Source organism: Sander lucioperca, chromosome 21 (assembly GCF_008315115.2).
Source record: "Sander lucioperca isolate FBNREF2018 chromosome 21, SLUC_FBN_1.2, whole genome shotgun sequence".
Classification (NCBI taxonomy): Eukaryota; Metazoa; Chordata; class Actinopteri; order Perciformes; family Percidae; genus Sander; species Sander lucioperca.
In genome coordinates this window covers 21,378,857-21,400,348 of record NC_050193.1, presented here as the reverse complement: position 1 = coordinate 21,400,348, position 21,492 = coordinate 21,378,857, and the positions used below count along the sequence as shown (strand labels likewise).

At 41.9% G+C, this 21,492-nt stretch overlaps 1 protein-coding gene across 2 annotated transcripts in view; it reads right to left on the bottom strand.

Annotated features, from left to right (window-relative positions):
• Window positions 1–1,975: 1,975 nt before the first annotated feature.
• Window positions 1,976–21,492, bottom strand: part of LOC116063736 (myosin-11-like) — a 41,052-nt gene continuing 21,535 nt past the window's right edge. For both annotated transcript variants that reach the window (XM_035996579.1, XM_035996580.1), the window contains exons 25-43: window positions 20,734–20,871; window positions 20,524–20,647; window positions 19,758–19,929; window positions 17,337–17,549; window positions 17,004–17,148; window positions 16,069–16,275; window positions 15,312–15,416; window positions 14,211–14,363; window positions 13,813–14,061; window positions 13,107–13,319; window positions 12,305–12,517; window positions 11,298–11,459; window positions 10,588–10,716; window positions 10,356–10,444; window positions 9,759–9,882; window positions 8,993–9,201; window positions 7,994–8,102; window positions 7,717–7,889; window positions 1,976–3,269 (exon numbers count right to left, since the gene is read on the bottom strand). In XM_035996579.1, the coding sequence (XP_035852472.1) occupies window positions 3,044–3,269; window positions 7,717–7,889; window positions 7,994–8,102; window positions 8,993–9,201; window positions 9,759–9,882; window positions 10,356–10,444; window positions 10,588–10,716; window positions 11,298–11,459; window positions 12,305–12,517; window positions 13,107–13,319; window positions 13,813–14,061; window positions 14,211–14,363; window positions 15,312–15,416; window positions 16,069–16,275; window positions 17,004–17,148; window positions 17,337–17,549; window positions 19,758–19,929; window positions 20,524–20,647; window positions 20,734–20,871 (3,153 nt within the window). In that variant the 3' untranslated portion in view covers window positions 1,976–3,043. The remainder of the gene's footprint in view (window positions 3,270–7,716; window positions 7,890–7,993; window positions 8,103–8,992; window positions 9,202–9,758; window positions 9,883–10,355; window positions 10,445–10,587; window positions 10,717–11,297; window positions 11,460–12,304; window positions 12,518–13,106; window positions 13,320–13,812; window positions 14,062–14,210; window positions 14,364–15,311; window positions 15,417–16,068; window positions 16,276–17,003; window positions 17,149–17,336; window positions 17,550–19,757; window positions 19,930–20,523; window positions 20,648–20,733; window positions 20,872–21,492) is intronic.

Genomic DNA, 21,492 nt, shown 5'->3' with positions numbered 1-21,492 from the left:
TAAAAAGAAAGTTTGTAATAGGTTTGACGTGTAGTGTTTTTTATATATATATACACTGTACCTCTACTGTAGCGTCATTAACATAGGTTGTAGGCTGTGGTTCAGTTGCTTGAGTCTGGAAGGATTGACTTGAATTAGCTGCTCAGGGCAGACTGGACCTTTCTGTTAAGGTCAAAGTGGAAAATAATTTGAGGTTTTGTGTGTTTGTTTTTTTTGCCTTATGACTTAAGAGTACGCTCACATACAAAGACCTGATGCGCTCTTTGTTCACCTTCGGTGCTGCTTATGTTTCTGAAAAAGCAATAAAACTTGAAATGTAAAAAAAAAAAGTCTTGGTTTTATTTCTTCTAGAAAGCAGCAGAAGTGAGACGACACATCTGTGAGATTAAGTAGCAGTTTAATAGCACTTCAGAAAGTTCTGCATCACAGCAGCCATTGTACAACTCACTTTTAATAGTTATATATGAATGTGTATCTGTGGGGTTTAAATCACACCCGCCTAATCTCAAGAATGAATATACAACAGTTGGGTTACAAATTTAGTTTTACATTGTTTCCAAATAAACGGATTCTCTCAAATATTCTAAAAACATTTTCTGAGCGAAGCATCTCATTTCCCGAAAAATAAACCCGGCAGGTTTTATGAAACACACAGGTCATTTAACAAAACGTCCTGCTGTTCTGAAGGAATTTATTCAATCATTAAAGGCTCTTCTATATGGAAGCCCTGAGAGGGAAGTGACAAGAAAGGTTTTGCCAGGATCATTTTTCAAAGTTACTTTTTTTTAATCATCTGAAAACATCCTGATTTTTTTGTCAGGATCAAGAAGAAAACGGATTTCAGTCCTATCTCAAACATGGGGGTAGTGGTGCACTTCAGCCTCTTGTGGGTATTACAGCAAGGCAAAAAAAAAAATCACCTGCTAAAAGCTTTTTTATTCCTTATTTTTAGGGAACTTAGATTATCCTGGCAAAACCTCCTTTTTCACCTGATCTTAAATCACAGGAGAGAAAACTATTTTGATCAGAGTTAAAAAATGGATCACCAGAATTTCTTTTTCTCACTTGCCTCTCAGGGCTTCCGTACTTCTATTTGGATGAGAAAATCTTTAGTGTGCTGCATGATTAAAAAAAGATGTTTTAACCATTTTCCAAAGTAGTGACTCCATTCTTGCTTAATTTTTAAATCCAAATTTTAAACAAAAGTATGAATCATAATATATTGTTTCTTCTTTTTTTTTTGTGGATATTTTAAAATTTTCATACAATAAATATTTTGCTTGTGCTTTACAAAAAACCTGGATAGAAAAAAGTTGCAACTTGAGAATCCCGTTAATCTTTATTATTATTGAGCAACAGATGGTTAGAAGCATCTTTGAGTATTCTGAAAATACATTCTCAACAGCTGTGTGTGTGTGTGTGTGTGTATATATATATATATATATATATATATTCTTTAAACTACCTGTTATATAAATACATCTAAATATATTAAATTCACATATGTTATATTAAGCCACAGACATTTAAAATAATGGTTGCTTCTTTTCCTTGACTTCACATCACAAACCCTCAAACTCTTGTCAAATTAAACTGGGAATCAGATTCTGGATGCTGCCTTTTATTTTGGAGATCATTTTGTGTCCGTTTCATTTGGTAAACTTTATTTGAGGATTTCAAATCTATTTTCATTCATACCTCTTTCTCTGTGCTCATTGCACTTTTCTTAAATATTGAGATTTATTTCCCCAAAATAAAGTTAAACAATTTTGCATCTAGCTGATGCTAGTAGGATTACTTCATGTTAATAAGGTAAGAACAGCTCTTAGGCTGTAGAGAAAACTTAGTTGTGAAAGATTCAAAATGAAAAATTAAATGGGGACCTGCATGTGTTCTTAAAATGTAATTTTAGGGTTACTTGTTAGGTTTTTTTTTTTTTAAGTGGGCTTCCTGAACTGTGTGGTGTTTTTTTTTCTAATTAACTGATACATTTTTGAGAAGGGGAGATAAAAACAAAAGCGAGTAGTACATGACTTAATAAAGCCAGAAAGACAAGATAGGAAATTATGGAGCGACAGGTTTAACTGGATGTAAGCTGCCAATACTTCCTGCCAACAATTAAATACTATAGACACTAAAACTAGCCACTGATAATTAAAATAAATAAAATACCGTGATAATGTCCTGTGACTGTTTGGAGCATTTCAACACACGGAACTGAAACGAGACACTTATTAAGTGTCCACAACAGCTTCAGGAGATAAGGCAACTTCAAATCCCAGAGTGCATTGAGCTTTCATTTTAGATAAATGTCAAAATTAGAATCATCTTACTTTTAGAGTTTGGATAAATTAAGCATCTTTACTGCAACCTTTGGTTTCTGACTGCAGCTATAAAGTGTCCTGCATTATGGTAACACTATGGCTGTAGTCTTCTGCATAGCACCAGCCGCTGAGGCTTATGGGTAGGGTAGTCTTTGCAGCAATTTCACATGGAAAATGTAATTTCTCAGAAACAGCTGGAACATTTCATAGAGTAAAGAATAAACATTGTATTTTGGAGCGTTACAAATAAAGACTTAAAAAAAAATGATTGTAGATTATTTGAATAGGGATTTTCATTCACATCTATTCGTTTTAATTTTTTATACTACAGTATCTGTAGACCTTCCTCGGTTAATTCATCAAATATTTTGTCTATAAAATGTGACAAAGTAGTGTAATAATTTCCCATAGCTCAAAGTGACGTCTTGAAAATGCTTCTTTTGTTTTGGCCCAAATGATTAATTCTCAATATAGTTGCCAATTCATTTCACAGACTTTATAAGTCTAAAATTTTTTAAGTCTTTTTTTTTTACCCCAACTTGTTTGTGTAATGTCGTTGAGAATGTCAACATAAATCCATCGCGTTGTTAAAATATCTATGAGACTCCTTCACGTTATTGTTAAAAGGAAACTTTCAAATAATTTAAAATAAAAATGTGAAAATATTGCTGGGACAGTTTCTGCCCCCCACAACTTGGGTGACCCCCCCCCCCCCCCCCCTACTCGTCGGGGGAGTAGGTGTAGGCGTCTCCGCGGCGGTCTGGAGAGGGAGACGGAGACTGGGATGGAGGCTCTTCCTCCGGCAGCTCCACCGAGTTCTCTTTGACGGTGCTCCTGCGGCTGATGCTCCCTCCCAGCCCCAGGCTCCGCATGCTGCCGCCGCCACTGCTCCGAGGACCGGGGCTGCTGAACACCACCTCTCCCCCACCGCCACCGCCGGCGCGCCTGGGAACAGCCGACACATCAGGAGGAAGATGAAGAGGAGGAACGGGGGGGTCAGAAGGAGAGGAAGGATAGAGGAAGGTGGCTTGTTGCAAAGCGAGGTTAAACCAAAAAAGAAAGAAAGCTGAAGCCCCTGAAATCTTGCAGCAGGTGTAAACTGGAGGCATTAGGAGAGCGATGAGGAAACGGAAGTTAAAGAGCCCGTAGAGAAAGAGGAGAATATTCCCAGCATGCTTTGCGGACAGTTTACAGGTCAGTAGTGTCTGAGGACAGGTGTGAAACAGGACATGAAAGGAGGAAGAAGAAATGTGAAATCACAAATGATCTCATGCCTTCACAGTTCTTTTTTTCCAGACACTACAGAAGTTTAAGGCCTACTTTTAAATAATTAGGATTACCTTTTTATTTTATCTATGCAAAACTATTATGTTTCAGGTGGACCTGGATGTTTCTAATCTAACAGTCTAACATGTTAAGCAAAGATACTGTTCTAACAAACGGACTGACTTTTTAAATTGCAATATTAAATTGATAAGCAGTACATGGAAAAACAAAACGGCAGCTAACTGTAAGTGTTAATTTGATGTGTTTATCGTCTTTTTCTTGGTGGCTCGCTCCAGCTTCCATACATTTGTTTTAATTCTATTTCCTATATATGTTTTTTTATTAATTGATTATTTGTTAAGTTTGTAAAATAAAAAAAAATGCCCATATCTTCAGATGACCCAAAGATATTCTATTTTATTATGTTATCCTCCACCACGGAGGTTATGTTTTCGGTTCGGTTTGACAGATTTTCATGAATCTTGGTGTCAGGGTGTAGCATGGACCAAGGAGACACCCATTACGTTTTGGAGAGGATCCGTATCACGGGGCAGATATACAAATTATTTGTCTCTTTCGCTAACATTGCGACATGTGGCGTTTGTGCCGCATTCATGTGGTGTCGGAATAATCCGAAAAATTAGTTCTGGACTAGGAACATTCACACTGCATTAACATTGTGAGATAGGGCATGTCTTGTCAGAGGTCTGCGCTCAGCAAATCTTCACATTTGAGAAACTGCTTAAAAAAAAAACTCCACTCAACTGAACAACTATTTTAAAAATCAATAATTGTTTATCGAGCTTAACTAGAGAGCACTGTCAACTTTAGCTTCCGACTGCAAAATGTTTTGCTCAGCACGTCTTAAACACTAAATTTAAGCCTACAATTAAGTGATCTTTATAAAAAAAACAAAATTCATGTCGAAAAATAAATACTCACAAATATCGATATTGGTCTCTACCTAAAACATTTTTTTCTAATTATTCACTAATCTTTTTGTTTCAACCGTATTATAGTAGTAGCATTATGAAGATGTTTCCCAGTCTCCCCATCACTCAGGCTACATTTAAATTGTGTTTAGAGCCAAAAGCGATCTCCGTGTTTTAGCTCCAGTAGAAGAACTAATCTCCGTTTAAACTAACACACCCAAATCGCATATCTCATCAACATTCTTGTATACTGGGCATGCGTGTGCGGAGTAAACAGGAGGCAGCATATATACTCCGCCCAGTAGTTGCCATGGTAACGTCAGGCAGAGATTCCCATAGACTGTATATAAGAATGGACCAACAGATCCCGTTGCTCTGGACGGAGACCATAGACTGTATATAAGAATGGACCAACAGATCCCGTTGCTCTGGACGGAGACCAGTGAAGGCCGTTAGAAGCACTTTTCCGGTGAGCGCTGAGCGTTACTGCGCAGCCTCCAACTGAGAGAGACGACGTAAATGTGACGTGAGCAACGTGTCTGAAAGTTGGAAGTCTTCTGGTAGCTGTGCCAAGAGAAATCTCAATCATTCCCAATCTAGCAGAGACGGAGAGCGTAGGTATATGTAAGGAGATAACATAGGCACAGGCTAATTATTGATCACTAAAATGCTAGTTAACATTAGTAATTGCACTTAAACAGCTAATGTGAGACGAAACTGCCTGCGCGCTTCTCCTGTACTATACGGTAATTCCTCTACTATGCGACAGTAAGTCGCGTGGTTATGACACAATCGTTAGCCTATTTTTATAAAAACGTCTGCTACGGAGCCATAACGTGAGGTACAAGGTAATGGAGCCTTTTATACATTGTCGTGTTTCTTTAGAAATAAACAATGGACAAATAGAGTCTTTAAACGCTTCAGATGTAAAGTTATTCGCTGTCAAAGTGGCGCCAAAATGAATGGCAGTCAATGGGACGCTAACGGGGGGGTGATCGCTTTGTAGCATTAAAATGGCGCCATAGGAGGTTCGCGGTCCGAGGAGAGGCTTACCCCCTTGACGGAGACCAGTGAAGGCCTTTAGAAGCACTTTTACGGTGAGCGCTGAGCGTTACTGCGCAGCCTCCAACTGAGAGAGACGACGTAAATGTGCCGTGAGCAACGTGTCTGAAAGTTGTAAGTCTTCTGGTAGCTGTGCCAAGAGAAATCTCAATCATTCCCAATCTTGCAGAGACGGAGAGCGTAGGTATATGTAAGGAGATAACATAGGCACAGGCTAATCATTGCTAACTAAAATGCTAGTTAACATTAGTAATTACACTTAAACAGCTAATGTGAGACGAAACTACCTGCACGCTTCTCCTGTACTATACGGTAATTCCTCTACTATGAGACAGTAAGTCGCGTGGTTATGACACAATCGTTAGCCTATTTTTACAAAAACGTCTGCTACGGAGCATTAACGTGAGGTACAAGGTAATGGAGCCTTTTATACATTGTCGTGTTTCTTTAGAAATAAACAATGGACAAATAGAGTCTTTAAACGTTTCAGATGTAAAGTTATTCGCTGTCAAAGTGGCGCCAAAATGAATTGCAGTCAATGGAATGCTAACGGGGGGTGATCGCTTTGTAGCATTACAATGGCGCCATAGGAGGTTCTCGGACAAATTGGAGTATAAGCCATAAAATCATAACCGTCGATGATAGACTTAAAACCAGCATGCCGACATGACTCAGCGATTGTATATGCTCATATAGACACCACAAATCATGGGGCTCTACCCTTGTTTTGAGATAAATGTCTTTTATTCGCGATGTCTTGGATAAGTACTTCATTACCCACAATCCTGAACAATCCCACAATCCCACAGTGATGCCTCTGATTGGTGGAACTCATGCTGGTGAGGAGGGGGGTGACCGTACCCGATCTCTGCTGCCTGCACGATCCGTCACGAGGATTTACGACACTGCACGAATCACGATCTGTTCCACGCTTCTGACGTTAGCCTCTGCCTGGAAGCTAACGTTAGTTTAGCTAACAGCTAATTCGGCTAACCGCTAGCTGACAGCTTGATTCAGTCTAAAATAACGTTAACTCAAACTTAACACTGGGTAAAGCCGTCTACAGCTGACGTAACAGCTGTTATATATGTTAACGGTTATTTTCAGGTTTTATTTTGAGGGTCTTTTAAATTATTACATGCTGTCTCAGCTAGCGGTTAGCCGAATTAGCTGTTAGCTAAACTAACTTAGCTTCCTTTATTCAGTGGTGCGCGGTGGTTTATGGGATGAGTAGTTCCTTCGCTCTGAGATGACGATATGTACACAGTCTTGTACCTTTTACTTTTTTGGGATTGTCACGTACCATCTGGTTAGCCTAAGGCATGGTCTAAAACTCTTTATATACAGATTTTTCCAGACGTCAATGGGAGAAATGAATGGGAAATTTACTTCCTGAACCCAAGGTCTCTCAGAGGAGGGGCAGGACTGTTGAGCTCTATAGAGCTCAACAGTCACCGCCCACTTTTTTTCGGCTCTGTCTCTGGAAGTGTTTTTCCCCATTCAATTGTTTCATTAACGTTTCGAAAATTGCTTATATATAGAGTTTTAAGTCTGGAACCAAGCCAACCAGCTACGAGATGAATAGTGAGCATAACACATTAAATTTGGCGCAAAAAAACATTTTGAAAACGGCAAAAAAGGCAAAGGTACAAGACAGTGTACAGAAACTATCATAGACTTCAATGGTAGAAGATCGCTCTAGCCGTTTGCGGTTTCGCGGGTACGGTAAACGTTTCTATGGTAACAGCGAGTTGGTCCAATCAGAGACGTTGCTGTTACACTTAGGACTGTGGGTAGTGTACTTTTTCTCCATTAAATCGCGGATAAAACATGTTTTTTTAAAACAAGGTTAATTTCATATGGACTTCTAGCTTCTACAGGAGCAGAAACCTTCTTTTCACAACCACGTGATGGTTTAGACATTATGACTGATATTCTAAATCCTTATGGAGAAAATCAATGGGATTTTTACTTCCGGAGTCGGCTGTGGGCGGGACTGTTGAGGTCTATAGGGGCTCTGAAACGCCAGAGCAGTGTGAATGCAAGGTGTAAACGTAGCAAAAGATATTTGTTTTTTAAATTAAAACGTAGCAACGTAAATGTAGCCTCCGTCCCAGAGTTGTGTGGGGTACCTGAGTTTGCTCCGGAGCGAAGCCATGTCTCTGCTGAGCGTGTCGTTGGCCTCGGTGGCCTCGTCCAGCTCCCGCTGCAGCTTCCTGCGAGCTGCTGCCACGCGCTGAGCCTCCTCCTCCGCCTCCTCCAGCTGGTGCTTCAGCTGCTTCACCCGCACGTTGCCCTTCTCCGCCTGCAAAGCACACACAAACACATATGGAACTGTGAAGGCATCATGAATGACAGTGCCATTATGCCATTATGTTACTTGTAGTTTCACTCCAGAGTTAGGCCTACCTGGTCTTTGTACTGCTGCGCCTGCTTCCTCTCATCCTCCATCTGGATGGTCAAATCCTTCAGCTTCTTCTCTTTCTGACGCAGATTCTTGCCGTTGGCCTGACGCTCTCTACACGACACATCAAATTATCACCATTATATCATTTATAATAATTATAAAAAATAGGACTGGACGCGCTCAACTCAGTTAGATCTTAGAAAGCAAAGGCTGAGTGCTGGATCCTAAAAGTGAATAATCATAAATAAAGCTACTGGGACAGCACTCCAATTTGATAGTTTATTGCCACACAACAGAAGTTTCGGTCAGCGGCCTTCCTCAGCGTGTGCACAGGCAATTACAACCAATACATAATTACACAGGTGGGTTTAATTATACAACCAATACTACCACACAGGTGGGTTTAATTATACAACCAATACTACCACACAGGTGGGTTTAATTATACAACCAATACTACCACACAGGTGGGTTTAATTATACAACCAATACTACCACACAGGTGGGTTTAATTATACAACCAATACTACCACACAGGTGGAGTTAATCCTCCACAACGAGTACATCAATTACAACGGAGGGAGCCGCAACCGATCCAGATCAGGGTTAATAAACAAACCACAACATAAATAAGCAGTGAAAAATAATTGAATGAATAAAACTAAAACCAAACTAAAACTACATAATCAGGCCAATAATCCGAATAATAATTATAGCACTTTTCAAGACAAAGTTATTAAGTGCTTTACGTGGCTGAACCAGGAATAAAACATTTTAGCAACACAATGAAGCAAATGAAATCAGACAAATAATAATAAATAAATAAATATAATGATTAAGATTTTTTTTTTTAAACATAGGTTTTGAGAAGTGATTTAATCCTTACGAGTCTTCTTTCTTCTCTAAAAATAATTTTACTTATTTGGGTCTCTTTGTTGTACTGCTTAAATTCTAGTAGGAAATTAACTTTTGGAACTCAGTTTCCCACCATGCACCAGTACCTGCTCTCAATCTCCAGCTGCTCCTCCGCCTCTCTCAGCTTGGCCTCGAGGGCGGCGATGGAGGCTTTGAGTTTGGAGCGGCCCTGGCCCTCCATCTGCTGCACCTTGGCCTTCAGCTCTCGGTTCTGCCTCTCCAGCTGCTGCCTGGATCCCTCGCGGCTCTGGGAGGTGGAGCGCTCCACCGCCAGCTCTGCACCCAGCTGCTCCACCTGCACCACAAAAACAAAGGAAACATGAGAAAGAAACATGAAGAGGAAGGAACTTAGCTTCCAAATGGTATGGTATGGTAATGGCAATGGTATCGTGGCCGACTTTGTGATATCAGTAAATATGGTATTTTAATTTAATACTCGTTATTGATCATTGACAGAGTGTAAATTACAATATACACTCTGTTATTACACACAGGCCTGAAATACACACACACACACACACACACACACACACACACACACACACACACAGGTCCTTTACATGGACTAATGGAGAGATGTCAGAGTGAGGAAATGCAACTGCTGAACAGGTGCCCTCAGCGGTTGTGGGGGGGTTCAGTGTCTTGCTCACGAGCACCTTGGCGGTGCCCAGGAGGTGAACTGGCATCTCTCCAGCTACCAGTCCACACTCCATACTTCGGTCCGTACGGGGACTTGAACCGCCGACCCTCCCAACCCAACTCCCTACAGACTGAGCTACTACCACCCCCGATCGTTGTCCAAAGAATGGATATAATATGGTATGGTGATTTACAGCCCTACTCTGGGCCTACCAGCTGCTGGCTCTTCCTCAGCCGGTCATTGAGGCTCTCCACGTTGGCCTGCTCCTCCTCCAGCTCCTCCTCCAGCTGGCTGATCTTAGTGTCCAGGCGACGCTTCTCATCCGACAGCAGCGATCTGAACACAAGGAGGAGGATGGAGGGAAGGTTGGAAAGTAAATCTGATTAGAGAGGACATTCACATTTTTCATTGTGCATCGCAAGACTTTTTTTATAAGCTCTTCTACTCACAAGAATATATATTTCTGAGGGGAAAATAATATGTTGCGAAAAGAAAAATTAAAATCTTTACAAACCAATGGGTAATTTAAATTCAAACATCTAGATTGAATTGTACGTTCTATTTCCTGTTAGCATCACAAAACTTGTATTCCTTCCGATGTTTACAATCTGATGACTGTGGCAACAGCAAAACATGTTAAACTCTGCCAATAATCTAATAAAAATCCCAAATAATAGATGTATTCATTTAATCTTCTAAAATTCTTGAAAAAAAAAAATAAATCATATATATATGAGTTTAACATGTTTTGCTGTTGCCACAGTCATCAGATTGTAAACATCGGAAGTGTGTTAACATAAGACACCCACTTTCCAGAGGAGTTACTGGCCAGCTCTTCAGACAGCTCGTCTCTTTCTGCCTCTGCCTGCTTACGAGCTCTCTCAACTCCTGCCAACATCTGGACAGAGAAACACAAATGAAGATCATGTCATCTCTCCCTAATTTCAACAACAACTTAAACATTCATTCATGTCATAATTGATGGAAAACAACAAGCTTTTATTGTGAAGCTGCGGTGTAAGAGGGCACCACAGGCGTCACCTCGTGCAGCTGGACGATGTCCGCCTCCATGGCCTTGGATCTGCGCTCAGACTCTCTGGCTGAGGCCAGGACCTCCTTCTGGGCCGCACGCGAGTCCTCCAGGTCCCTCTGGAGATCCTTCACCTGGCCCTGTGACCAGAGCGGAGCAGGTCATACAGGCTTGTAAATATATCTGACGCAGGTTGACTCTTGTAGTTTAGTAACTGAGTAACCACTCGAACAAGAAAACACAACAAAAAACGTGTTATGTTTCATGTAAAATTCATGATGTAAAATACTTAATCAAAACTAGCAGTGCAGCTTTAGTTGCATTGAGGCTAGTCTATAATCACGACGTTCCACTTCCGGGATTGCTCCATTGCCGCAGGAAATTCCGCCGGATTTCACTCTTTTCAGCCGGATGTCACTCTTTTCAGCCGGATGTCAGTTGCCTTTCATTTTGTTTGTGTTGGAATTTTAAACTTTGCCAGATGTATTAGGACTATGGTTAACTGCTCCTTAGATCTCTGCAGGGTAAACCAAAACAAGTTTTTGCAGCGGCACCGTGGCTTTCCCGGTGCTTAGCGCCGCACTTGACGATTGTGATTGGTTTAAATAATAAACCAGAGCACATTTTTCTCCCATCCCAGAATGCTATGTGGACTAGCCAGACCCTCTTCCGCAGCGCTGTGGAGGAGGGTCTGGCAAAGCGAGACTACTTTGAGGCTGACCTGGATCTTGCGGAGCTGCTTGACGGCTTCGTCGCGCCCCCTGCTGGTGGCCTCCAGTTGGTCCTCCATGTCCTTCAGCTCCCCCTCCAGCTTCTTCTTGCTGCCCGATGCTTGACCTCGCTGCTTCCTCTCCTCCTCCAGCTCTGCCTCCAGCTCACGCACCTGATGGAGTGACAGCAGGGAGGACAGTTAGACATACTGTCATTTTACTCTATTTTAGTTTGATTTATTTGACTTTATAACAATGTGGGTGAGTACACACAGTGTCAAAACTACAAATTCATTTAAAAAGGTCCCATATTGTAAAGAGAGGTTTTTTTTAAATTATAAATCAGGTCGAGCTGTATATATATATATATCTATATATATATATATATATGTAGAAAGTGTCGCTACAGTGCCATTACAGTCATTCCCCGGCTGCAATGACGGTGCAGAGACGCTGATGCCGAAGACCCGGAAACGCTGACCAATCAGAGCAGACTTTTTGGGAGGGGGGCTTAAAGAGACAGCCGCTAAAATGGAGCCTTTCAGACAGACTGTATAAGAATAATGTGAACTTTGAATCTACCATATTCAAATTGTATTTATTTACAATTTCTATAGTATTATCCACTTTATTCACTTTGCCTTCATGCATAATATCTGCACAAGCTAAAATCATACTAGAATAAAAAGCTGTGTGACCTGAACACATTTTTTAAAACTGAAACGGGGGTTGCACATTCTGCTGTGTGCGCAAGCGCTCTGCCTTTTTATCACCATGGGTTTACAGACACGTCTCTGCTGATTGGGTATCACCTGTAACGCAGCCACTAAATGAGAGACACACCCACAAACGAGAGAAAACATAACTCAAAGCTGTTGCACAACGTTTCACAACGTTTCACACCGTTCCGAGGAAACATGTCGTTCAACCAGGAAACCGTAGCAAAACGGTGCACACCGTTTTAAGATTGAACGTGCCCCAGATCTTGCGTTAAGAGCAGCAGCAGGTTGTACTCAGCCTGTTTGAGCAGCTGCTTCCTCTTCTCCTCGCCCAGCTCATCGCGGGCGTGCAGCTCCCTCTCGTGCTGCGCTCGGAGAGCCTGAGTGTTGACATCCAGACGCAGCTTGGCGTCCTCGGCCACCTGCAGCTCGTCCTCCAGCTCCTCCATTTGCGTCCTCATCTCGTCCACGATGGCCTCCAGGCCGCGCTTGGCCTTCTCCAGGTCATGGACCTGACGGAGAACCGAGAGAGGATAATCAATCAATCAATCAATCAATCAATCAATCAATCAATCAATCAATCAACATGTATTGATATATTGCTTTACAGCAACCAGCAGGTATCCAAAGTCCTTTACATCATGGACCAAGAATAAAACAACATACTATACAATAAAAAGAATAAAACATAGAATACAGTAAAATCAGAAAAGATTGCACAAAAACAGGAGGAAGAATGGGAAAATGTCTATGTATTGAAAGCTGGATTTAAAATGAGGAAGGAGGAATAGTGCGAATGTCAGGAGGTAACTTGTTCCAAAGTCTTGGGACAGCAACTGCAAAAGCATGATCACCCCATCATTTCTACCTTGACCTTGGGACTTCTAAAATGAGTTGATTGGATGACCGTAATGACCTGTTGTGCTTGCAAAGGGTTAAAATCTCAGACAAATACGGCGGGGCCAGGCCATTTAAGGCCTTAAAAACAAACATTAAATTGATTCTAAAATGCACCGGGAGCCAATGGAGAGTGTAGAGAACGGGGGATAAGATCAGAAAAGATGTTAAAGAAAATAAAAATGTTAGGATGTTTCCTCTTACACTCTTCCCCACGTCATCCTTGGAGCTGATGAGGTCCTCCATGTCAGCTCGGAGCCCCTTCATGGTCTTCTCCGCCTCCTCCAGAGCGCCCTGGTTTTCCTCCAGCGCTCTGGCCAGAGCCAAGACCCGCGTTTCCTTCTCCCTCGCCTCCGCCTCCGCCCGATCCCGCTCCTCCGCAAACTTACAGGACACGGCGCGCTCCTCTGCCAGCATCTGACGGACATGAAGACAGAGGAGATCACCGGAGATTAGATGTGAATGTAAAATGAACAGAATATACAGGTACATCTGCACTGAGGGAAGTTTTTATGTAGGAATGTTTGGAGCCTTTTAAAATGTCTTTCAATGTAAATGACGGGGAACAAAACCCACAGTACTCCTGTGCAAAAATACGTAGTAAATAAAGTGTATGTGAAGTTGGACAAAGTGGTTACACTTTACTTGAAGGTATCTACATAAGACTGACATGACACTGTCATGAACGTGTCATAAACATTATAAACAAGTCATAAACGTTCATGACATAACGCTTCTTTTAGTGTGTCATTCGGTTTTTGTCATGACAAGTTATGGTTAGGGTTAGGGTTAGGGTCCATGTGACAGTGTCATGTGTTCATGACACTGTCATGTCACTCTTACGTAGATACCTTCAAGTAAAGTGTTACCGACAAAGCTAAGTAAATATCTCCCAGAGTTGCAGTCAGACCTGATCAAACTTCTTCTGCTTCTTCTCCAGGTTGGAGACGAGCTGCCGCTGGCTGTCCAGGTCCATGAGGACGTCCTCCAGCTCCTGCTGCATCCGGCCGCGGCTCTTCTCCAGCTTGTCGTAGGCCGACGCCTTCTCCTCGTACTCGCTGTTGGCCGCTTCCAGCTCGCGCTGCAGACGCTTCTTCCCCTCCTCCAGTGCCTCCACCGTGCCCGACATCTCGTCCAGCTTCTTCTTGGAGTCAGACAGCTGACAGAAGGTGAAACAGTGAGAGCTTACAGGAGTTTGTCAGGTTTATACAGGGTGCTACCTTTCAGTATTTGTGACGCTGCCGATTGTTCTCCGACTGCCTTGTGACTTGAAAAGTGCACATTTCGCATCTGTATGAATGTACTGACCTGCATGTTGAGGCTGGAGACCTGCCTCTCCACGGCCCGCTTGGTCTCTGTCTCCTCCTCCAGCTGCTCCAGCAGGATGTTCCTGTCCTCCTCCGTCTGACGCAGACGTCCAGACAGATTCAGCTTCTGTCGGGTCTCCTCTGACAGCAGCTCCTGGAGAAGAAGGACGAGGAGAAAAGAGGTTTGTCCACCAGAATGAAATATCTACCTATGGTGAGTGAAATGTTGCACATTCATGGTCCCAAGAAGACAAACCCCACTGACTTTGGTGATCCCCTGAACGTTCCCTCCAGTACCACCAGTGGGTCAAGGTTTTCACTCATTCAGGGAAATGTCTCAACATCTACGTGAAGGATTGGCACCACATTTTGTACAGACATTCATAGTCCTCAGAGGATGATTTGAAACCACAATTAGCTAGTTAGCAAATGTTAGCATACTAACCAGCCCCCCCAGGAACAGCGCTCAGCCTTTCCTCCAGTTTGTTTTTGCCAGTGGCTATTTGCAGTGTTGCAACAATGCAAACTGCAACAATCCCCACTGCGGCCCAGAAAGGATTTTCCCCATAGGCCACCATTGTAAAAAAACGTCTGTAAAACTGCTGCCAGGACACCTCCAACTGCAAACAAGGCTGGTTATGACTCTTTCTATGCAGAAGTTTTAATCCATGAATTTTTATATTTGAAAAAACTTCCCTCGAGCCGAGAAAAGCGATTTAAAAACGTTTGAGGTCACCACAATGTAAAGTCTCTGGGCCGAGCGGAAACTCACAGGTGGGGGCCAGCGGGAGAAACACTACTGCGCATATTCAGTGGTCTGCATATGACGGAAGTAAACCCGGAAGCATAGAAACTTATTTGCCGTATGCGCCACTGAGCAACTCTCATAGGAGGCTCCATCATGAACGCTGTATCCAGGTCATATAACCTCAATGATACTAACTTACTAAACAAAGATGATAAACGTGGTAAATTAGACCTGCTAAACATGAGCATGTTAGCATTGTCATTGTGAGCATGTTGGCATGCTAATGTTAGCTATTTAGCTCAAAGCAGACCTACAACTTTATGAAGTGGTGTATGTATGTGTGGTGTCCCTCACCTGTGCATCCTGGAGCTGGGAGGACAGACTAGAGACGTCTTTGCTCAGCTTGATGTTCTTTCCTTCTGCCTCGTTCAACAGACCCGTCACACTGTCCAGCTCCGTCTGGAGGAGACAAAGAGAAGGAAAAGCAGATAGAAGGTGGAGGTATAGAGACAAAGAGACAGATGGAGGAAGGGTGAACATTGAATTTGCTCTATATTCTAGTCTACCTGTAATTAAAATCAGGACGAACACATCGAATTTAACAAAGACGAATGCTGGTTGAACTTGGTTGAAGCTGCAAAGATTAATCGATCAATTGATTAGTTGTCAACTTTTAAATTAATCGCCAACTATTTTGATATTCTCTCTCTAGAATTCTCTAATTAGAGCTTCTTAGATGTGAATATTTTGTACTTGCTTCTCTCCTCTGTGACAGTAAACTGAATATCTGTGAGTTGTGGAAAAAACAAGACATTTCAGGACGTCATCTTCACAGATTTTCCGCATTTTCTGATATTTTATACACCAAACAACAAATCGATTAATCGAGAAAATAATCAACAGATTACTCGACTACGAAAATGATCCTTCGTTGCAGCCCTGTTCATTTTCTGCTCATTTATTGTTTAGTTTTCAGTTGGTCACTGTTTAACTTTCAGTGTTGTTGTTGGAGACATATTTACCTTGATACATATACAGCATATATTTGGATACAAGCAGGCTTTGATATACGGTGCTTCAGTGTTGATTCATTAGTGTTTTTGTGACTCACAGTCATCTTGGAGACTCGCTCCCCGAGCTCGGTCCTCTGCCGCTCGCTTTCGTTGAAGCGCGAGTTCAGCTCGTTCAGCTGGCCCTCCACCTTCTTCTTCTTGTGCTCCACGTCCTGTTTGGCGCTGGCGAGGGATCGCAGGTCAGCGCTCAGATCTGCAGACTCCTTCTCCAGAGCCTGCTTGGCTTTCTCCAGACCAGCTCTCACCTGGGCGGAGAGACGTGGAGCTAAGTGAGGGACTGAGTCAGCCTCAGTACGTGTTTTTTAAATTTAATAGAAGTGCACTGGTCACATATAAGGGAGACTTTTTTGTTGTTGTAAATTTTCACGTTCATCTCTCATCATTCTTTATCATTACTTAAATATGCATTAAGGTCATACCATGTTTTTTATCTGCATTCTCAAAAAAAAAAAAAGTAAGAGTTTTGTAACTAGAAATTTAAAAATGTCATATTCAACTCTTGGAAGTTTGAAAGATTTTTTTTTTTTTTTTTCAATTTTCTGAGATTATAAAAACTAAACAACTAACCTAAAAAAATCTAATGATTAATCGATCAAAACAAGCTAGTTGCAGCCCCATTCCCTATAAACGCTGTTGACAGTGTGTTCTGTGGATTATTCAGAGAAATATTTAATTTCTGTGAGCACCACAACTAACAACTAAATTCTATTCATGTCTATTGTATTTCGGGGTGAAAGCAGAAATCTCAAAACCGTCTCAAAGTCCAGATAAAAGTCAGAAAATAGTGAATTGCAAATCAGTCCGGACCGGACAGTGTTTCGCTTATATATTATGATATTTTTATGTGTTTAAGTTAAAAGTTTGAGTACGTCTGCACTAGAGGTTACTATGTTATAATGTAATGTAATGCTGTGTGTGTGTGTGTGTGTGTGTGTGTGTGTGTGTGTGTGTGTGTGTGTGTGTGTCTGTGTACCCTCTTGGCTTGCTCCAGCTGCTCAGCGAGCTCCTCCACAGCCTGGCTGTGTTTCTGTCTCAGGTCCTGGACTTGGGCCTCGTGGCTCCGCCCCTCGTCCTCCATGGCTTTCTTCAGCATGCTCACCTCCTGCTCACGCTTGGCCCTGTCAGTCACACATATACACACCACATCACCAAGACACATCCAACAGTGACACGGCCGACAGGTTTGGCTTACACACGTCCACTTTTATGCAGGTTACACTGTTATCTAGTCCTCTGTTTGTATTAGAATGTGCCAACCAATCAGGTACCGGTACTGTATATGTAGGAAACATCAGATCGTACAGACCTTAGCTCTTGCTGGGCGGCGGTGGTACCCAGGCTGTCCTCCAGCTCGGTGCGCAGAGCGTTCAGCTCCTCTCCGAGGTCCCGCCGGGCCGCCTCCACCTTCCCCCTGGCCGCCCTCTCGGCCTCCAAGTCCTCCTGCAGCTCCGAGAGCAAAACCTCCAACTCCCGAACTCGCTTCACTGCCGCCCCACGCTGGTTGCACTCCTCCTCCAAGCTGTGCAACAAAATAAGGTTCTGATAAAGTTTCTAATATATTAAAGTACTAATATTAATTTCAGGAGTTTCATTATTGTCTGGGTGAAAATGTCTTTGTAGGATCAGCTACCATAAGGATACTGAGCACATGTGCTCTAGTTTTTCTCATAAAAAAGAATTTAGTTCTGTTGAGTTTTAGCAACTTTGGGGGAGTTTTTCTACAGTCAGAATATTACACATTTTAAGGGGATTCCAGTACTTTTCTATAACAGTTTTTTTTCGTCCTGCTTAGAAAAGCCTTTGAAACATGTAGACCTTAGTGTTGGGGAAAGATCTGTGAAGCTTTGTTTTAAAGGTCCCATGTCTTTATCCTAATATGCTTGAAATTAACTTTATTATACACGTGTTATCTGAAGATGAAAGTGTTTATGCCTGTTCTGAATGACCACACTTAAAGGCACACTTTCAGAAGTCATACAGAAGTCATGTAACTTCAGAAAGTTACAGAAATTGTCGGGCAAAGCTCCCCCAATCAGGTCAGAAAGGTGTGTGTAATGTAACCCTTAAAACCAACACAAAATAATACATAATGTAAAATGCACTTGCTTGCTTCCACTTTTGATTTTAATGACTCCATCTTCACATGGCCATACCCTACAGTCACATTAGCTACAAAAGAGAGCAACATGCACTCGCTTGTGGGCGCTCCTGGGCGTGCCTAACCTACTCCTGGTTGCTTGGCAACAGTAAACAGAAATTCTCCGATGCTACCTTCAACCCATAGACTGTATATAAGAATGGACCAACAGATCCCGTTGCTCTGGACGGAGACCAGTGAAGGCCATTAGAAGCACTTTTCCGGTGAGCGCTGAGCGTTACTGCGCAGCCTCCAACTGAGAGAAACGACGTACATGTGACGTGAGCAACGTGTCTGAAAGTTGTAAGTCTTCTGGTAGCTGTGCCAAGAGAAATCTCAATCATTCCGAATCTTGCAGAGACAGAGAGCGTAGGTATATGTAAGGAGATAACATAGGCACAGGCTAATTATTGCTAACTAAAATGCTAGTTAACATTAGTAATTACACTTAAACAGCTAATGTAAGTCAAAACTGCCTGTGAGCTTCTCCTGTACTATACGGTAATTCCTCTACTATGCGACAGTAAGTCGCGGGGTTATGACACAATCGTTAGCCTATTTTTATAAAAACGTCTGCTACGGAGCCATAACGTGAGGTACAAGGTAATGGAGTCTTTTATACATTGTCGTGTTTCTTTAGAAATAAACAATGGACAAATAAAGTCTTTAAACGCTTCAGATGTAAAGTTATTCGCTGTCAAAGTGACGTCAAAATGAATGGCAGTCAATGGAATGCTAACGTCGGGTGATCGCTTTGTAGCATCAAAATGGCGCCATAGGAGAGTCGAGCTCTGAGGCGAAGCTTACCCCCTTGCTTCAACCACGTCTTACAAGTCACAAGAACGATGTTTTTGGATTTAAAAGTATTTATTTCCGCCATCTTGAATTATTTTCTTCGACTCGAGCCACTGACATACGTCACGCTGCCCTCACGCTGCCTTCACTCCGATTGGCAGTCGCTTTGTCGCATCGCTCAGCATTTGCATAAAATAGACTTCTTGTCTATTTTGGCCCTGCCTTGCTCGTGGCAGTGGCAAGCTCGTCGCTTGTCGCTGGCAAATGGCCACTCCCATTGAAAATGAATGGTAGCCTGTCGCTTTGTCTCTGTCTCTTGTAGCTAATGTGACTGCAGGGATAAGCATGACCGGTACACATACAGTAAATTAGTCTGTGTTACCTTATTTGACTGAAATCTAAGCAGTTACCTGTTATTTCTGACAATTTGATAAACAAAAATGTATACCAATTAACAAAACGGGTAAAAATAAAAAAATATTTAAGAGAGTCCAGTACAGCCTGACTCTGGAGATAAAACTGAGATTAGCGCTCCTATTCAAGTCTATGTTCTGCTTGTTTAACGCTTGTTTGGTCAATTGCTCTTAAACACATTTAGAGAGGATTTTAATTGATATTTTTTATTATCAATTCTTATCATTTTAGTGCTGATGATTTTCCTTTGGGGCTGGCTAAAATCTCTTTGGGGGGGCGCCAAAAATGTCTCTATGCAGGAAAAACCCTGTATCGTCACTATGGTCATTCTGTCCAACAGTGTGTTGTTGTTGTCGGCTGTCGTGAACATCGTGTGCTTACCGGGCCTGTGTGGCCTGCAGCTCCTCTTCCTTGGCGGCCAGCTGGGCTCGGAGTTCGGCTAGTTGAGCCTGCAGGTCGGCGTGCTGCTCCTGCAGGTCGCCCAGCTCCGCCTCCACCTTCCTCTTGGCCTTCTCCATGTCCAGGCGACCCTTCTCCTCCTTCTTCATACGCACTGCAGGAGATTGGTGTTATGGGAAAAATAATTGTTAGGTCAATTTGTTATTAAGAACTCTAAACTTCCTGCAATTAATATCACTTGCCACCTTTACAATACACTTTATTTTTTCTTGTTGGAAACGTGTCGTAGCATCCTAGAAGATGAATGAAATTTGAGTTCTCAGCCATATACAATATTTTAAATCTTCTAGGCTAAATCTCATTTATAAATCCAAATTTACAGGTAAAAAGTCTGACTTTGTAATATATTTATAAAGGAGTTTATAGACTTGATTTATGTTTCTCTAAATTCTGTATATATAATAATAATAATAATAATAATAATAATAATAATAATAATAATAATACATTTCTTCTGCACACCTTATGTGTGCTTTGTATTTTTCTGTATTACACACAAGGATATTGTCCTTGTTAGTTTATTTAAATACAGAAAAGAGAAAAAAACGCCTGTTCAAATGAAAATAAAAACTTCTGATCGACAGTTTTTGATTATTAAGACCAAGGTCAATACATTATTAGCTGCCCTCTTCTATATATCTAAACAGATGTGAGTAAAACTGAATGGAGGAGTATTTCGCTGACTGACACTCCAGGTCTGAGATCATGGACTCGTGTTTGGTCTTGAGTTTGGTCAGGTTCTTGGACTTCTCCTCCTCCTCTGCCAGGTTAGAGCTCATGTCAGCCAGCCGCTCCTCCAGAAGCTTTCGCTCCTGTAGACACACAAGAGCACAGTGTGTGTTACTGTGTATTAAAACACAGACCACACCACAAGGCAAAACTGCTAAACTCTTTCTACCTTCTGCAGTTTGTTATTCTGGTCCTCCATCGTCAGAATGTCCTCCTCCAGTTTCTTGACTTTTCCCTCCACAGACACTTTCTCCATCTGCAGCTTCTGACGAGCGTCTTCCTCCTCTGCTATGTGGGCCTCCATCAGCTGCAGAGAAAAACATCATGTGTGGTGGAATATAGGTGAAAAATACAGCATGTAACAAAATAAAAAGGGTGCAGCATGTTTGTTCTATTCATTTATTAATGTTATTATTTTTACGGTTATAGTTATGGTAAGCGAAGGATGTGCAATATCTGGTAGGGCATTGGTGCAATATTTTTGATTTGATAGTGAATGTGTAATATATACGACTTTGTGCAATACATAAGTTATTGATCACAGTATGATCTAATGGGAAAAGTGCAATATCTGGGTAGAATATATATAGAATATGAGGGGGAGGATGTGCACTAGGTTCTTTTTCTTGTGTGTGTGTGTGTGTGGGGGGGGGGGGGGGATTGTGTGTGTTTAGATGTTTATTTAATGCTAACTGTAGTTGATCATATTTGTAGTAGACATTTGTATGTTTATGTGCGATGTGTTGCCATGTTTGTTTACTCGACTGCCCAAGACAAATTTCGGTTACGCTTTACTTGAAGGTATCTACATAAGAGTGACATGACACTGTCATGAACGTGTCATAAACATTATAAACAAGTCATAAACGTTTATGACATAACGCTTCTGTCATTAAGTGTCATTCTGTTTTTGTCATGACAAGTTATG